Source organism: Ovis aries, chromosome 3 (genome assembly GCF_016772045.2).
Source record: "Ovis aries strain OAR_USU_Benz2616 breed Rambouillet chromosome 3, ARS-UI_Ramb_v3.0, whole genome shotgun sequence".
Taxonomy (NCBI): Eukaryota; Metazoa; Chordata; class Mammalia; order Artiodactyla; family Bovidae; genus Ovis; species Ovis aries.
This window is the reverse complement of record NC_056056.1, coordinates 39,425,790-39,445,445: the sequence shown is the minus strand read 5'-3', so window position 1 is coordinate 39,445,445 and position 19,656 is coordinate 39,425,790. Positions and strand designations below refer to the sequence as shown.

Below are 19,656 nucleotides of genomic sequence, written 5' to 3'. Positions count from 1 at the left end.
CTTTGTAAGGTCAGGAGAGGGAAGACAGTAATTCCGTTTTCATTTCTGTTTGTCTCAAGATATTTTCTAATTTCCCTTTGACTTCTCTCTGAACTCAGTGGTTGTTCAAGTGTATGTTGTTTAATTCCCATGTATTTGTGAATACTTTCCTCTTGTTATTGATTTCTAGTTTTATTCCATTGTGGTTGGGAAAGATACTTGGAATGATTTCAATCTTCTTAAATTTGTTAAGACTTGTTTTCTGGTTTAGCATGATCTACCCTACAGAATGTTCCATGAGTGCTTATGGAGAATGTGTTTTTGCTACTGTTAGGGGGAATATTCTGTACATGTTGCCAGGCTTGTTCAGTTTATAGTTTTCAAGCCTGCTGTTTCCTTATTTATTTTCTGTGAAAGATCTGTTATTAAAAGTGGGGTATTGCAGTCTCCCATGGTTATTATCTCGCTGTCTACTTCCTTTACATCTGTTCATGTCTGCTTTTTATGTTTAAGTGCTCTGACATTGCGTGTACATAGATTTATAACTGTTTTATCTTCCTGGTAATTTAAAGTAAAGCTAATTTGCAATTAGAATTAAGAGTCCTTTCCTCTCTGATGATGACACAAGGAAGATGGAGACCTTGGGGCTCACAGTAATGTTGGTTTTACCACCACGGAGAAAGCTAATGCAAGACACTGAGGCTGACATGTGGAGAGAGAGTGTTGAGAGTGGGAAAAGATAGTCTAGTCACCTTCAAGCACCTAGTTCTGGCCAACCAAGACCAGAATACACCTATCTTCCTTTGGTAGATGAGACAATAAATTCCCGCCTCGCCACTCCCACCTGTTATTTCGATTTGGGTGCCATCATTTGCAAACATTAGGGGCCCAGCTAACATACTTTTGTTTGACACTTTATTATATACTCTTTACTGCTGTTATCAAATGGTTTCATATAAATGACTCATTGCCTAACAAGAAAAATAACTTTTCTTTACTATGGTAGTTTTGCCAGCATATCTATACTGGTGCTAATGGTTATTAAGGAGTAGATGTTAGAAATAGGAGCAACTGACAATAGAAATTCTTGCTAAAGTAGTTCCTCTTTGTTCTGAACTTGCATTCATTGACCAGTCCATATGAGAATTAACTATATGAGCTGGAAATTTGCCCACCTTTTGCAGTTTATTTGAAATGTTAGAAATTGTTTTCCTCCTACATTGACTTGATATTCCCAGTCAAGCCCTCACTCTTGTAAAACTTTTCAGGAATATGCATCTCTCTCTAGGTGATGGGTGTTTCTCCCTCTCTCTCTCCACCCTCTGGGATGAAATATGTCATGATACTGTTTATTACGGTTGAGTCTACTAATCTGATGAACTAAAAGCTATATACATGGCCCTCAAAGCTGGGGACTTTGTCAGAAGGTATACTTGATAACATAAATTTTATATATAAAGTTTGCATCATCTGATCAGTCAAGTTGTCTTTAAAGGGTATAAATAAACTATCCCTCTCAGTAGGTGGAAGTTACTGTCACCTGAGCCCCTGCTCTACCTAAGCTACCTCAGTGTGTTGGATGGAGAAATGGACAGCTGGTCTAAACGACAGATGCAGAAATGGAGACTTGCACATAACTGACCAGCCTGTATGTAACTCGCCTATATTATCTGGGAATTTTCATACTATGTACTCTGTTTGAAATCCTGGCAATTTCTTCCATATATTGATGTAAACATTGTTTGGCTTCCCTTTGTGGTTTCTAAAAACAAACACGCAGATATCTATAAATATACCAGTCATGTTTTACTAGTGAATCTCCAAATTAGTTGGGGCATTGAGAAAGATTTTAATTTGGCTGTTGAGTGGAAACCAAGGGTGTATTTCTTTAAAAAGATGAAACCGGTGAGCTGAATGCCTTACACGTGAACATCTGCACAGATGGAAATTCCCAAGATGCCCAGGAGCCCAGCCTTTGCGCAGGCTCCAGCACCAGTATTATCTGAAAATGGGGAAATTTTAGAAAGAAAGAGAGTGAAAACGTTAGCAAATTAGATTTAATTTAGCAAACCAGTGCCCTTTTGTAAATGTCTTAATGAGGGGTTGTTCATGTAATTTCATATTGCCCAAGATTTCAGCTATATTTGTGAAGAATAATCATATATTAGTTTAAATAAGACTAACAATTCCTGGAAGTACTCTGTGGCTCAGCTGATGCCATGACATTCTGCATTGATGGTATGTCAGTGTGCCTTTACTTGTAAGTACTAATGACCTTATTAAAAGAAAAATATCTTAATACCTGGGCAATAAAAAGGTAATAAAAGCCAATTCTTTCCTTCTCTATCTACCTCCCACTACTCTGAGGAATTTTTCTTGCTGCCTTCACTGTCTGTGATCCAGCCTCTCTTTCACTCTGGCCATTCTTAATACTTGGGCATATTTAGCAATTTTGTGTAAAAATACCAGGAATGACTGCAGTGACATATGTTAACTGGATAAATCAGAGTTTTTATTCCCCGTCTGTTAGTCCACTTTACCTGCTCTTTTTTTGGACCAATCTTATCCTAAATTCTGATTGCTCTTTAACTTTTTTGAGAAACACTTGACAAATATATTTGTATATATTTAAGAGGTACAATATAGTGGGGCTCCCCTGGTGGCCCAGTGGTAAACAAACCACCTTCAACGCAGGAAACTCAAGTTTGATCCCTGGGTCAGGAAGATACCCCTGAGAAGGAAATGGCTACCCACTCCAGTATTCTTGCCTGGAAAATCCCAAGGACTCAGGAGCCTGGCGGGCTACGGTATATTGGGTTGCAAAGAGTCAGACATGACTAAGTGACTAAACCACCACCAAAGTGTACAATATGATAATTTGATACACAGATACATTATAGAAGGTCAAAATAGCACATCCATCACTTCACATAGTTAACCCTTTTGTGTTTGTGTGGTAGAAATTCCTAATCTCTACTGTCAGCAACTTTCAAGTATACAATATCATAATTTAACCAGAGTTACCATGCTGTACTTTTGTGTTCAGTTGCTCAGCCATGTCTGACCCCTGGCGACCCTATGGGCTGTAGCCCCTCAGGTTCCTCTGTCCATGGGATTTTCCCAGGCAAGAATACTGGAGTGGGTTGCTGTTTCCTACTCCAAAGGAATCTTCCCAACCAGTGGATCGAACACACATGTCCTGTGTCTCCTGCCTTCCAGGTGGATTCTTTACCGCTGAGCCACCAAGGAAGCCCTATACTATACTTTAGAGAATCCAATAGTTTTACTTGGTCCCAAAGGAATCGTTTTTTATTCCATCCTCTACCTTAATGAATTAACTTCTCCACCAGATCATGTGTTCCTTGGGGGCAGAGTTTTAATCACTTCTGTGTCTCCCCCAACATTTAGAAGCATTTCCACATAAGAAAGATATTTAATTCCCCCAATAAACCCAATTGAGTCATGTTTCATGTTTATTTGTATCTCACACAGCACTTAACAGAGTGCCTGACATATTGGAGCAGTCAGAAAATATTTGGTGAAGGAATGATTTATTGGTACTTACGTGTCTTATCAGCCACTTCCCCCTGATATAAGGGGACGTGTTCGCAAAGCTGCCTGATGGGTGATCCAAACAGGAACCAACTCACATTTGTGATCAGAGACTTCAGTGGGTTGTACTTGACCCAGATGTATTTGTCAGAGAACATGCTGTTCAAAGCCTAGATCAGTACGACAGAGTAGAATAAGATGAAATAAATAGATATAATGTGGTGTACCTTATTCTAAATTGTGACTTTTTCTCTTTCAAATTATTGGACAGAAGGTGGTCAGGGATCTTAAGACATCATCGCTTCTGACAGCTTGGTCTGTAGAGAAGCCTCATTATTATCAATGGTATTTTGCAGCTAACGACAATGAAACCTAGAGAGGGTGAACCCAGTGCCCAATGAGAAGACACAAAAGGAGAATTAAACTTCAGGTTCCCAGCCTCACACAACGTTGGCTTATTCTCACTATATTGTATTTACTGGCACCATTGTGTTATTGGATATTACAACTTCACTTATTTTTCCTCCCAATCATTACTTCCTAAAGCATTGTTTTAAGAAAAAAGCAGTTAGTCCTTCTACAAAGATCCCGGCATTTATGACAGGTTTTTAAAATTTTAATTGTTATTTTTACTTTCTAAGGAAGTAAGTGGTTTGCCTGAGGACACATATCTAGGGCTGAGCAGAGGCAGCCTTTGTATTATAAGCTCTTATAACTGGGGGCTGCATAGTGGAACTCAAGCTAAGAGATGTATTCCTGCTCTAAAATCAGTGAATATGAAAATGCTTTAAAGTGGAGAGTACCATATCCTTATCCCTTACTCTCTTCATTTCTCCATGGACCCCATATTCTCTGGCTCAAGAACAGGGAATACTTAAGGCTACCCCAGAATTACCTTCCTCTCAAAGATGTACCGTTTGAGTTGGTCCAGAGCGGGGATGGCTTTGTGGTCCATCTTCAGAATGTAGCAGGCTCTTCTGGAGAGCAGCCTGAGCGCAATGTAGCCCTGAAGCAGCAAGAGCACCGTTACTGCCCCTCCCAGTTCCCTGGGTTCTGAACCTAGTGAGCATAGCCCTTCAGGAAAGCTTGAAACATGCACAGTAAGATTTTCAAGCTGCAATCCATTCTATCCATTTGACTTCTTTTACCTCGTCATTTCACTTTTTCACTTGTCCTTTCTATCTCTAAATTTGTGTAAACTCTTGATGTGTCTCTCACTTTTCATGTTTTGGTTTTGCAGTTTGCGGTTTGAAGGATTAAGGAGAAATTGTTATTTGTCTTTCTCTATTGATTTTGTTCTGCTGTGTCCTCAATTTGGAGTAAATACCGTATTCTTTCGACCTGTGCTTTCAAATATGTTAATTACCAGCCATGAGTTTCCATTTACATTTAAAGTCAAATTAAATAAAATTTAAAGTGTACTTCCTCCATCACATATTTCAAGTACTCTGTAACCACAAGTGATTAGTAGCTTCCCTATGGGAAAATGCAGATACAGAGCATTTCTACCATTGCAGAAATTTCCAATGGACAGTACTACTTTAGAAGATCTCCTCAACATATCCACACCACCCTCACGCTCCACACATACATGTTTCATTGACTCTCTTCTCCCCTCTTCACCTTCTCTTCAGCTTTTCTCCACCTCAAACCCAAGCTGGCTGCATAAGGATGGAATGGAGGAAGTTGGGATTGGAAGAACAATGGAACGTGAAGAACTTGGAGCCAAAAGGAACCTTCTGGAATATTCATCTGGAGTGGAATTTTCTCTGCATACTTCCAAATAATTATTCAGCATATAAGATTGTATATAATGCAAATCTTTCTAGTCCCTAACTTTTATTTCTCACTAATTTCCAGTTCCTAAAATCCAAAAATCAACTGAAGCCAAGCCTGATGATAGTGGAGAGGTTTATACCAACTTCTCACCATGCTACTTTTTAAAGATACTTTTTGGGATTTCCCTGACATCTGCTTAAAAAGAATTTCAGCACAACTCCTTGAAAACTAAGACTTGATGCTTTCAAATGTGTCAGGGAGCTCCCAATAACAGTGGGACAGAGGTAGGGAGGAGGTTTCTACAAGAAAAGCAAGTTCAAATGCCCAGGGCCATAGACTATGGACTACTTATATCCACAGTGCATACCTCTCTCCATAGATAAAAGCAGGTTTGTCACCCAGAGGAGCAAATGGAAAACAAAAACATGAACGAATGAATCAAGGATGGAATAAGGTTTTTGAGCAGGTTTCTGAGATTTATTGTTAATTCCAGCAATTGAAACTTGGATATAGCATAATATTTTTAAGTTAACATGCTTTAATTCTTCCAAAAGTATAATTTATTTCATATCCTATGTACGTAGTTAAATATGTAGTTGTTCAGGATTTCTGCTATTTTGTGACTGCTTGTTTCATGATTGCTCTCTTTCTGCAGAATTTTTTGTATTAGAAGAAGCCCTACTTCACTCACACATTTGACAAATATTTTTGAGAGCCTGTGTGCCAAGCCTTGCCCTGGTTTTAGTCACTCTTCTAGGTACTTTCTGAGCCTGTAATGAGCCAGCATCATCATACTTCCTACCGGAAAAAATCAAACAAATTTGTATATTTCCTGTCTCATCAATTTTTAAATTAGAAATGGGAAAAGGAGAAGTAAGGAAATTCTGAAAGAATTACAAGGATAGATCCTGGAATTCAAATGCATGATAAATGGTTGTCCCTCCACCCTGTAGAAGTCCATTCTTGAAGAATATAAAATATTGCTGCTTACATGTTTATAGTCAAAAATCGTGGTAGAGGAGCATGATCCTGCATGGATGTTAATGATGGCAGCATTTTTTTCATTGTCAATTGTCATCGTCTCCTGAATTTGGCCACCTTTGTCAGTTGGGCTGATGATGTTATAAATCTAGATTGACAAAGACATAATGGTGTTTTTACAAATCATGTACATTTGAAAGGCAACCCTCCCAGCAAAGTAAAGCCTTCTATTGCTTTGAACAAGAGATTGAACATTGAGATGTTGCCACTGGCATCCCAGACCAAAAGCCCATGCTAAAATAAGAATGCAAAGGTCTTCCTCTTAGTTCATTGTATTATATACTGGCAAAGCAATGACATCACATGAGAAATGAAATTGACCACATTTTAAAGCAATGGGTTATGTTTTTAAGGTATTGTGATTGGAAGAAATAGTCAGCCTCATTGTTTCTGTTATTGGTTATTTCTGGGATTTCATCCCACGCATGGGGCATGTGGACTCTCTACTGTCCTTCAGATTATCTTGTATCTTCTTTTTCCTCTCCCAATATCTCTAGGATATAATATCTATAGTGAACTCACTCACCTCATTTCCCAAAGATCGTGTCCCAAAGATGGCCAGTGCTACCAGAAATACCACCTGGAAAACAGACCAGTCACAATAGGGCTGTCATTTGGAGTGGGGTGACACAGGACACGACAAGCACAAATATCTCAGAAAATATACTGAAGACACTGGTGGGAGGTCCTGGAGGGGCAACAGTCCATTTCCAAAATGTGCCAACACTCATTCATTTGACAGGCATTTGGTGAGTTTTTCCTAATTTTCAGATTCGTTTTCCCTTTGTTACCAAATTCCTGACCCTTCCCAACAACACAACCTTCTAGAAAGAATATGCCAGAAAAATACTTCGGGGAAATACAAGATGCTTTTTGGTGTTAAAAGTAATAATAATAATAACAATAGTAATAAATTTTTAAAAAATACTTGAGAGAGATGAGCAGTAAGAAAGGGCTCATTTCACTAAGAGGAAGACCCTGAAGGTATTCACACTGGCTTTAGTAGTCAGGCATCAAGTTGTATTTTTCGGTTTAAGAAAGCATTTAATTCCTTGAGATAAAGAGAGTAAGATAGATTTAAAATAGATTCATGGGTGATAAGGGTACCTAAAGGGAAACTATGAAAATCAGATCATGGAGGCACAAATAACTTCTGAGGCTTACATCAAAGAAAACGTCCACATTCCCATTAGTGATGCCATCAGACAACTGTTAGGCCAGCAGAATGCGAGACTGACCCAGAGGCACTGCTGACATCTTGGTGCAGTTGTACAAGGGTCTCATTCAATATGCTGATCCTGGTTTTGTGTTCCCTGTTCTGAACATCACAGGGCACTGCACTGTCATTGAGACTGCTGATGGAGAGACTCTTCAGGAAGGCAGATGTTTTTAGTACCTGTCAGTGAGGTTTCAGAGAAGGCAATGGCAACCCACTCCAGTACTCTTGCCTGGAAAATCCCATGGACGGAGGAGCCTGGTAGGCTGCAGTCCACGGGGTCGCTAAGAGTCAGACATGACTGAGCGACTTCACTTTCACTTTTCACTTTCAATCATTGGAGAAGGAAATGGCAACCTACTCCAGTGTTCTTGCCAGGAGAATCCCAGGGACTGGGGAGCCTGGTGGGCTGCCATCTATGGGGTCGTACAGAGTCGGACATGACTGAAGCAACTTAGCAGCAGCAGCAGCAGCAGTGAGGTTTTCCTACTTCCCTTTGTATCTCATTAGTAATATTTCTGCCCTGGTGACTGTGGATAGAATGTCTAACATGGACCTAAGTGCAGATATCCAACCTGTCTACTTGCATACGGAAAACCTGGGCTCCAAGGCCAGCTCTGACACTCCTACGTGTTCTGTTTAATGGGTCAAATACAGAAGCTTGAGTTAGATGGGTGGAGGGCTGAGCACCTCAGTGGAATGATTAAAGAGTCAAGAAATGTCCCCTGCCCCAAATAGCCACCCACCCAACAATGTGATTAATATATCATGGTCCCAGGTGTACATTCGGGGGTTAGATCTCTCTTGGAAAATCAAGAGATCCTGGGAGAAGGAACTCATTAAATTGACAGTGTTTAACAACTTATGGGGAGGTACTTACATTACTCTCTCCTTCAACAACTCAGTGAGAATAAGGGGTAGAGGCTGAGGGGAAGGAGCTCCATGCTGCCATAGAGCATAGTTCACTGTCTATGGAGCGCTACCATGTGAAGCTATGGGAGACTGGGATCAGGGCTGGGATCAGTTGGAGTGGTCACAGCAGGGTTGCTCTGCCATGATTGCTTCTGTATGTGGGGCCTAAGATGGATAGATTTCAGGACTAGATCCTACATTTCCTGGCCTGCGGAAGTCATACTCCTCTGTGCCTCAATCTCCTCACCTGTAGAATGGGGCAATACTACTCAGTTCAGTGGCTTCCCCAGCGGCTCAGCAGTAAAGAATCTGCCTGCAGTGCAGGAAATGAAGGAGACACAGGTTTAATACCCGGATCGGGAAGACCCCCCTAGAGTAAGAAACCCTCTCCAGTATTCTTGCAGGGAGAATCTCAAGGACAGAGGAGCCTGGCAGGCTGTGGTCCATAGGGTCACATAAGGTTCAGACACAACAGAAGCAAATGAGCATAGCACACATACACTTGTTGCAGTGGATAGATGAAGTGATTCATGTGAATGTTCAGCATAAGAATGCACTTGGGAAACGGCAGCTTTTTTTTATTATCGATATTATTATTATTACTTTTGACCATACCTCATGGCATGCAGGATCTTAGTTCCCCAACCAAGGACTGAATTTGTGCCCCTTGCAGCGGAAGCACAGAGCCTTAACTACTTGACCACCAGGAAAGTCCCTGATATTATTATTTTCAAATCACTATTTCCCTTTTAGATGGTAAATATAGTTATCCTAAAATGCCTATATTCCCTCCAAATTTCACAATAAGGAATTATTATTAAAATATTACAAATTAAAATTCCCTAGATATTTCCCATTTTTTCTTTGTATTTTCTTAGTAAACATCTCAAGAAACAGACGAAGGACAAATAAATATGGGCTAATTAATATTTGACATTATTCCTGCCAAAGACAGCATTAATTCAATCAAAGAAACTTAGAAGCATGCAGTATTTGTCTAAGACCCCTGAAAACCAACACATATTGGATGTGAACATTCTCTGCAAGCAGTTACCATAAGAGTATAAAGAAGCACCAATACTCACAAGGATTTTCATTTTGCCTGAAAAGAATCTGCTGGAGCAAGTGAGGCTGCCCAGTGCAACTTCTATCTTTATATTGGATTTCAGGTGCGGAAATCTCTGTCCAGAAGGATCACTTTGAAAAAGGCCATGTTCCTATCAATGCCACACCCCAACAAACTCCTTTATCAGGATTAAGACCCAACTACATAACATAATATCAGAGAAGCTCATTACTCAATAGTGAAAATTCACGACTTGGTCACTCTGTAAATATCGCCACTTATCTACTCTCTGTTGCATTTGTGATTTCAATGTCCACCCTTTAAAAACATTGCAAGATTCTTGTTCTACACAAACATCTCATGGTCATCTATATCTAATACTATATTCCTAAATCTCACCTGATGGTAAAGTCCACCCTTAAGATATTAGTTTGGCCCCACTCAGTGTCGTTTCACCCCTGCCCTGCTTGTTGAATTTTTCCATCCAAGAGTTGGATATGAGACTAGAGCTGAGGGTATTGTCTGGGGACATGTTGTAAGAAAAAGCCATCTTATGACTTTTTTCTCCTCTCCTTCAGAGTTGGTGCCAATTTCCAGAAATCCATGAAGAACAAGTCTCAGAGATCTTTCTGCCCAATTACCAGCATTAACCAATTTTTTATGTTTAAACATTGAGAGTCCCTTGGACTGCAAGGCGATCCAACCAATCCATTCTGAAGGCGATCAGCCCTGGGATTTCTTTGGAAGGAATGATGCTAAAGCTGAAACTCCAGTACTTTGGCCTCCTCATGCGAAGAATTGACTCATTGGAAAAGACTCTGATGCTGGGAGGGATTGGGAGCAGGAGGAGAAGGGGACGACTGAGGATGAGATGGTTGGATGGCATCACTGACTCGATGGACGTGAGTCTGAGTGAACTCCGGGAGTTGGTGATGGACAGGGAGGCCTGGTGTGCTGCGATTCATGGGGTTGCAAAGAGTCGGACACGACTGAGCGACTGAACTGAACTGAACTGAAAACTCCATCGCAACGATGACATATAGTTCTTGCTATCTTGATATACACTGAGAAATTCTCAGACTAAAAAATTAGAGAGAATAAAGACTAATGCAAGTGATTTTTATAATTCTACCATTAGAAATGGCTAGCTAGTATTAGGATGGGATCTTGAACTCAAATGTGGGAAAATACAAAAGCAAATAGCACCTGTAAATGGCAGAATTGTTCAATATGGGAAATTACTACAGTAAGCAAAGAAAAAACGTAAATGATGTTCTTGTTCTAGAGCTGGAATGACTTCTTACCCAGTAACTATTTAAAACTTGAGCTTTTAAAAAGGAGACATTTGGGCAATTTGGGAGTTACCTAGCTCTTTGGAATTCCCCTGCCTTGGCTGTTCAACTGCATTGGATGTAAAATGGGCTTTTCATTTAATCTTTCTAAGATAGCAACAGCAAGAAGGGTTACAGTACATCTTCAGTTTTCTCCCATATCTGTCTCCAAAATCCCCCCTAAAATCAAACAATAGATATTAGAATTAGAGGTATTACACTCTACCCTTTTATGTGTCCCCTGTCCCCTCAAGAGTTCTGAGTCTGTATGTCTAATAATGACAATCAGTTCACATCAGTTCAGTTCAGTCACTCAGTCGTGTCTGACTCTTTGTGACCCCATGAATTGCAGCTCGCCAGGCCTCCCTGTCCATCACCGTCTCCCGGAGTTCACTCAAACTCATGTCCATCAAGTCAGTGATGCCATCCAGCCATCTCATCCTCTGTCGTCCCCTTCTCCTCCTGCGCAGTCCCTCCCAGCGTCAGAGTCTTTTCCAATGAGTCAACTCTTTGCATGAGGTGGCCAAAGTACTGGAGTTTCAGCTTCAGCATCATTCCTTCCAAAGAACACCCAGGACTGATCTCCTTTAGAATGGACTGGTTGGATCTCCTTGCAGTCCAAGGGACTCTCAAGAGTCTTCTCCAACATCACAGTCCAACACCACAATTCTTTGACACTCAGCTTTCTTCACAGTCCAACCCTCACATCCATATATGACTACTGGAAAAACCATAGCCTTGACTAGACAGACTTTTGTTGGCAAAGTAATGTCTCTGCTTTTGAATATGCTATCTAGGTTGGTCATAAATTTTCTTCCAAGGAGTAAGCGTCTTTTAATTTCATGGCTGCAGTCACCATCTGCAGTGATTTTGGAGCCCCCCAAAATGAAGTCTGACACTGTTTCCACCGTTTCCCCATCTATTTCCCATGAAGTGATGGGACCAGATGCCATGATCTTAGTTTTCTGAATGTTGAGCTTTAAGCCAACTTTTTCACTCTCCTCTTTCACTTTGATCAAGAGGCTTTTAGTTCCTCTTCACTTTCTGCCATAAGGGTGGTGTCATAGTTAGCATTAATAGGGGCTTCCCTGGTGGCTCAGGATGGTTAAGAATCTGTCTGCAATGCAGGAGACACCTATTCAATCCCTGGGTTGGGAAGATCCTTTGGAGTAGGAAATGGCAACCCATTCCCGTATTCTTGCCTGGGAAATCATATGGACAGAGGTGCCTGACAGGCTACAGTCCATGGGGTCACAAAGAGTCAGACATGACTAACACTCACTTTAGTATTAATAGAGCACCTAATATGTTCTATCACTTCCTAAGAACTTTGCATATATTAATTCATTTGGTCCTCACAACAATCCTACGGGTTACTTTCTAATTATGTTTCATTTTACAAATAAGAAAACTAAGGTGCAGAGAATTCAATTTTTTTAAAAAAATTTTACTTTCTTTTACTTTACAATACTGTATTGGTTTTGCCATGCATCAACATGAATCCACCATGGGTGTACATGAGTTCCCAATCCTGAACCCCCCTCCCCATACCATCTCTCTGGGTCATCCCAGTGCACCAGCCTCAAGCATCCTGTATCCTGCATCGAACCTAGACTGGCAATTCATTACTTACATGATGTTATACATGTTTCAATGCCATTCTCCCAAATCATCCCACCCTCTCCCTCTCCCACAGAGTCCAAAAGTCTGCTCTATACATCTGTGTCTCTTTTGCTGTCTCTCATACAGGATTATCATTACCATCTTTCTAAATTCCATATATATGTGTTAGTATACTGTATTGGTGGTTTTCTTTCTGGCTTACTTCACTCTGTATAATTGGCTCCAGTTTCATCCTCCTCATTAGAACTGATTCAAATGTATTCTTTTTAATGGCTGAGTAATACTCCATTGTGTATATGTACCACAGCTTTCTTATCCATTCATCTGCTGATGGACATCTAGGTTGCTTCCATGTCCTGGCTGTTATAAACAGTGCTGCGATGAACACTGGGGTACACGTGTCTCTTTCAATTCTGGTTTCCTCGGTGTGTATGTCCAGCAGTGGGATTGCTGGGTCATAAGGCAGTTCTATTTCCAGTGTTTTAAGGAATCTCCACACTGTAGAGAACTCAACTTTTAAGGACGCAAGTGGGGGTCAGAGCACAATCTGACATCACATTGTATCACCAGAGTCCACACTAGTAACAGGCGCTGTCTGTCCTCTCTGATTGGGTGCTAAGTGTAACTTCTTGCCTTTCTGAGATGGAGGCATTACCAAAGAGTCTTCTGATTCCATAAAGTTTCTTGACAAAAGATAGACTTGGAAATAGGCCTAATCCACAACTCAAGGGTAAAGCTTTTAAATCGGGTAAATGAGACACTGTACTTATAAAAGCTATTATAAATAAAATCCAAGACTCAACTGCCTAGCTCCCCAGTGAGAGCGTGAAGTTGCCGACATGGAAGGGTCTCCTGCTGGCCTTACCCACACCTTGGACACATCTTCAGTGGGTCCGAAAAGGGGCACAGCCACGTGGACTCTTAAACTTCCCTGGGTGATTCTAATTGAAAGAGCTGTTTCAATCCTGTCCAAACCCCTCCTGAGGAAAATAGGATTCAAATAGGTTAAGAAACTTGGCCAAGGTCATATATAGACACAGTTAGTGGCAAAGATAAGATTTTTTCTTGCTATTTTATTGTTCAAACTAAGTAGTAAATCCACTCTCTTACGGATTTTGTTAGTTTTCCTTACATAAGTTTGAGCTTATTTTAACTATTACCTTTTTTATGACACCTACATCTCCTATTTTTGCAATTTTTCTTTCACTCTCTCACACACACACGAACATAATTCTGTAACTCTTGTTTTTTTAAGTTGCCAGGCATTTACCTTTGGATATACTATAATATATGAGACTCAATACCTCTAAAACAAAAGTTGCTACATTCTTTCCCTCAAAGCAGCTTTTTTTCTGGACATTGTTATATCTGCTGACAATTTCCCCCAGGTGTTCAGGCTCACCTTGAGGTTATCCTTGCTTTTTCTGCCATTTTTCCTTTGTATTGCCTCGCCCATTTGTGTCTTTCTTTTTAATCTGTGAGCTCAGACTCCATTTTCTCATTCTCATCACCGCACACTGTCCCTGGCACAATGACTTTAAGTAACCAGAATTGCTACACTAGCTGCTGTAACAAGAAACACCTAAATCTCAGTGATTTGACAACATAAACTTTTATTTCTCATTCACATAAAGTTCAATACAGATGATTTCATGGACAACGGCTCTCCTCCAATGGATGACTTATGGCTTCCAGCTTCTTTCTTATATAGCTTCCCCATCTTGAAATGTAGTTTGATGGTTATCCTGGCATCAACAAACCAGCAGTTGAGAGTTTAGATCAACAGCATGATGAAAACACATCTTTTAGCTACTTCAGAATGAAAATGACCACATCCATTCATTATCCATTAGTAAGGACCAGCCACAGTTCATATCTAGACGTGAGGGAAATGAACCTTAGCTCTGTGCCAAAAAGAGGAAGCCAGCCTTTGGGCATAAGCAAAAAGGCCAAAATTGTCTTCTTGTTTCCAGACTTTCCATTGTTCCATCCTCAAAACCAATTAATTCAAGACTTAAAGGCACCATATTGCTTAAGTCGCTCTTGTGTTCAAAGACTTTCTAAAATCCTCCAGCAACTGTAGGCTAAAATTGAAGACTGTTAGCTTGGCATTTAACTCACTATTATAGTCTCATTGCAAACTAAATTTCTTAAGTGGTATGAGTGAGTGGTATTTGAAATGAAGTGATATTTGAAATGAAGGAGAGAAGATGTGGTTATAGAGATAGAGAGATGTTCATGTAGTCAATTGCCACAAAAGACACTCAACTTTACTTTCCTGTCCTTTCCCTCCATATCTTAGACTCCCCACATTTCACCATGCTATTTTCTTTTCATATTACCTTTATCTATTTTGTCTCTCTTTCTTCATTCTTTCCTTCCTTCTTTTATTTTTCATCTTCCTTCTGTTCTTGATGACAGTCTCACTTATGAAAGTCACCAGATAAATATCCTGAAATGGATAGAAAATAAATCAGATCCAATCAGTATCTGTTCTCATAGCTTGCTATCAAAAACATAAATAACTTTAAATATAGTAGATGTTATGCACACTGTTACACATAAAATAGATAACCAACAATGACCTACTATATAGCACAGGGAACTACACTCAGTATTTTGTAGTAACCTACATGCAAAAGACTCTGAAAAAGAATATATATATATGTATATATATATGAAACACTTTGTTGTACATTTGAAACTAATGCAATATTGTAAGTCAACTATACTTCAACTAACAAATAATAATCAAGAAATATATAATAGATGTTAAGTATCAGAATTGAGTGGAGCACTTTCACAGCGTCATCTTTAGGATTTGAAACAGCTCCACTGGAATTCCATCACCTCCACTAGCTTTGTTTGTAGTGATGCTTTCTAAAGCCCACTTGACTTCACATTCCACATGATGATCACATCATCATGATTAGCTGGGTTGTGAAGACCTCTTTTGTACAGTTCTTCCGTGTATTCTTGCCACCTCTTCTTAATATCTTCTGCTTCTGTTAGGTCCAGACCATTTCTGTCCTTTATCAAGCCCATCTTTGCCTGAAATGTTCCTTTGGTATCTCTAATTTTCTTGGAGATCTCTCTAGTCTTTCCCAATCTGTTCTTTTCCTCTATTTCTTTGCATTGATTGCTGAAGAAGGCTTATTATCTCTTCTTGCTATTGTTTGGAACTCTGCATTCAGATGCTTATATCTTTCCTTTTCTCCTTTGCTTTTTGCCTCTCTTCTTTTCACAGCTATTTCTAAGGCCTCCCCAGACAGCCATTTTGCTTTTTTGCATTTCTTTTCCATGGGGATGGTCTTGATCCCTGTCTCCTGTACAATGTCACGAACCTCATTGCATAGTTCATCAGGTACTCTATCTATCAGATCTAGGCCCTTAAATCTATTTCTCACTCCCACTGTATAATCATAAAGGATTTGATTTAGGTCATACCTGAATGGTCTAGCGGTTTTCCCTACTTTCTTCAATTTGAGTCTGAATTCGGTAATAAGGAGTTCATGATCTGAGCCACAGTCAGCTCCTGGTCTTGTTTTTGTTGACTGTATAGAGCTTCTCCATCTTTGGTTGCAAAGAATATAATCAATCTGATTTTGGTGTTGACCATCTGGTGATGTCCATGTGTAGAGTCTTCTCCTGTGTTGTTGGAAGAGGGTGTTTGCTCTGACCAGTGCATTTTCTTGGCAAAACTCTATTAGTCTTTGCCCTGTTTCATTCCACATTCCAAGGCCAAATTTGCCTGTTACTTCAGGTGTTTCTTGACTTCCTACTTAATCTAGAGCCAGACATCTTGGAATGTGAAGTCAAGTGGGCCTTAGAAAGCATCACTACGAACAAAGCTAGTGGAGGTGATGGAATTCCAGTTGACTTACTTCAAATCCTGAAAGATGATGCTGTGAAAGTGCTGCACTCAATATGCCAGCAAATTTGGAAAACTCAGCACTGGGCCACGGGACTGAAAAAGGTCAGTTTTCATTCCAATCCCAAAGAAAGGCAATGCCAAAGAATGTTCAAACTACCGCACAATTGCACTCATCTCACATGCTAGTAAAGTAATGCTCAAAATTCTCCAAGCCAGGCTTCAGCAATACATGAACCATGAACTTCCTGATGCAAGCTGGTTTTAGAAAAGGTAGAGGAACCAGAAATCAAATTGCCAACATCCACTGGATCATGCAGAAAGCAAGAGAGTTCCAGAAAAACATCTATTTCTGCCTTATTGACTATGCCAAAGCCTTTGACTGTGTGGATCACAATAAACTATGGAAAATTCTGAAAGAGATGGGAATACCAGACCACCTGACCAGCCTCTTGAGAAATCTGTATGCAGGTCAAGAAGCAACAGTTAGAACTGGACATGGAACAACAGACTAGTTCCAAATAGGAAAAGGAGTATATCAAGGCTGTGTATTGTCACCCTGCTTATTTAACTTCTATGCAGAGTACATCATGAGAAATGCTGGGCTGGAAGAAACACAAGCTGGAATCAAGATTGCCAGGAGAAATACCAGTAACCTCAGATATGCAGATGACACCACCCTTATGGCAGAAAGTGAAGAGGAACTAAAAAGCCTCTTGATCAAAGTGAAAGAGGAGAGTGAAAAAGTTGGCTTAAAACTCATCATTCAGAAAACAAAGATCATGGCATCCGGTCCCATCACTTCATGGGAAATAGATGGGAAACAGTAGAAACAGTGTCAGACTTAATTTTTTGGGGCTCCAGAATCACTGCAGATGGTGACTGCAGCCATGAAATTAAAAGATGCTTACTGCTTGGAAGAAAAGTTATGCCCAACCTAGATAGTATATTCAAAAGCAGAGACATTACTTTGCTGACTAAGGTCCGTCTTGTCAAGGCTATGGTTTTTCCTGTGGTCATATATGGATGTGAGAGTTGGACTGTGAAGAAGACTGAGCGCCGTAGAATTGATGCTTTTGAACCGTGATGTTGGAGAAGACTCTTGAGAGTCCCTTGGACTGCAAGGAGATCCAACCAGTCCATTCTGAAGGAGATCAGCCCTGGGATTTCTTTGGAAAGCATGATGCTAAAGCTGAAGCTCCAGTACTTTGGCCACCTCATGCAAAGAGCTGACTCATTGGAAGAGACTCTGATGCTGGGAGGGATTGGGGGCAGGAGGAGAAGGGGACGACAGAGGATGAGATGGCTGGATGGCATCACCGACTCGATGGAAGTGAGTCTGAGTGAACTCCGGGAGATGGTGATGGACAGGGAGGCCAGGCGTGCTGCGATTCATGGGGTCGCAAAGAGTCGGACACGACTGAGCGACTGAACTGATGTATCAGAAAAGAAACACAAGTAATTTGCAGCAACATGTACGGACCTAGAGATTGCCGTATTGAGTGATGTAAGTCAAACAGAGAAAGGCAAGGATCATATGGTATTGCTTAAATAGGGAATCTTAAAAAAGAGTAAAATAGACCTATTTACAAAACAGAAATTGAGTCCCAGATGTAGATTTAGTCTCAACTTATGAAACATTTTACAAATCCACAGGTTATAAAATGATCACATGGAACATCTCTTTAATGGCCAAAGACATGATTAGCGGGAAAAAACAATAGGAGGTGCTTTGAGTTACAGCTTCTGATACATCCTACCTGAATCTGAATTGTCTAGGTGTTCCAGCTACTCACTGAGTGTTCTTTGCCAAGTTATTTAATCTCTCTGTGCCTCGATATCTTCATCTGTAAAGAAAGGGTAATGAAAACATCTCCTCACAAGGGTACCATGAAGATTAAGCGAGGGCACACATATAAGCCCAGAGAAGAGTAGCAGACACAGTAGGTTCTTAAGAAGTTAGCTAATATTGTGGTCACTATTTATTATTCATAGTGCACATTCAGTCTTGTTAGTTATGAAGAAATTGCAAATCAATAATTTAATAAGAAACCATTTACTTCTTTTAGTGAGTATACGGTAAAAAAAATGGTCCATTTTCTGGGTGAAGCCTCTGTAACTACTCCAGCTTAAAGAGCTCACGCTCCTCTGAATGTTTTGTCTACATCGCTCATTTGAAGAGGCTACAAGGCACAAAAGAAAAGTACAAGCTCCTGGATTTCATGAAAACATCTTTCCATTTTTTAGCTGCCATGTGACCTTTGATAAGTTACAGAGCCTCTCAGTAAGAAGATGGCCCTCCTAGAAGAAGTGAGCTCTCACAGATTATGAATCTGTTGGACTTATGAGCCTCTAGAACTATGAGAAATAAATACGTATTGTTTACAAACCACCGAGTCTGAATGCCTAAGACAATCAGAGAAGGAATAAAGAAGGTAAAAGTAAATCTTTTTCCTTATTCTTAATTGATCAGATAGATAGATGTTCAAATATAATGCAAACTATCGATTTGGGGTGGTAATGATGTGTCAGTATAGGTTCATCAATTGTAATGTACCCTTCGTTTCAGTGTTGCTGAGGGAGGCTATGCATGTGTGAGGGCAAGGAGGATACAGGAATTCCACTCAATTTTAATGCCAACTTAAAACTTATCTTTTAAAAAAACTTTTAAAAACATGAAGAAGGTAAAAAAAAGGAAAGGATAAAAAATGCAACAAATACAAAATAGTTTCAAACCTATTAGATATTAATCCAACTATTTCAATAATTACTTTAAATATGAATGATCTAAATACACCAAGTAAAGAAGAGATTGTCAAAGTGGATCAGAGAAACAAGACTCAACTACATATTATGTTCAAGAAACTCACTTTAAATATAAAGACACAGATTATATATTAAAATACAGTTTAAAGTAAATGAGTAAAGAAATACATACCATCTAACACTAATTTTTAAAAGCTAGAGTATTTATATTAATTTTAGATAAAGCAGGCTTCAAAAAAATTATCCAAGATTAAGTGGGCAATAACAGCATGATAAAGGAGTCAATTCTTCGATTTATTTTAGGGTGAGCCATGAAATTCTACACAATAAATAGTATCTACATTTCTAAAATATACATATCTATTTAGATACCCCCTTGAATATGTACCTATATGAAGACAGCAAATCAAATTTAAAGGTGTGTTAATTATTTTAAAAAATGAATGATTGCCTTTTTAGAGAAACACCCATGGAAATTAACACCAACTAAAATATTATTTTTCTGGGAGGAGTGCAAGGA

At 39.7% G+C, this 19,656-nt stretch overlaps 1 protein-coding gene and 1 long non-coding RNA gene across 2 annotated transcripts; both read right to left on the bottom strand.

Moving 5' to 3' along the window:
* Positions 1-1,764: 1,764 nt before the first annotated feature.
* GKN2 (gastrokine 2) lies at positions 1,765-9,606 on the bottom strand. The gene is made up of 6 exons (XM_004005817.4): positions 9,565-9,606; positions 6,878-6,931; positions 6,302-6,439; positions 4,427-4,537; positions 3,545-3,701; positions 1,765-1,981 (listed from the first exon to the last, which is right to left on the bottom strand). The coding sequence occupies exons 1-6, from the start codon at positions 9,574-9,576 to the stop codon at positions 1,899-1,901; spliced, it is 555 nt and encodes a 184-aa protein (XP_004005866.1). The 5' UTR covers positions 9,577-9,606; the 3' UTR covers positions 1,765-1,898.
* Positions 9,607-14,110: 4,504 nt separating this feature from the next.
* LOC121818950 (uncharacterized) lies at positions 14,111-19,095 on the bottom strand. The gene is made up of 3 exons (XR_006059018.2): positions 18,131-19,095; positions 14,842-14,951; positions 14,111-14,244 (listed from the first exon to the last, which is right to left on the bottom strand). It is a non-coding gene; the product is annotated as an uncharacterized LOC121818950 (long non-coding RNA).
* Positions 19,096-19,656: the final 561 nt, after the last annotated feature.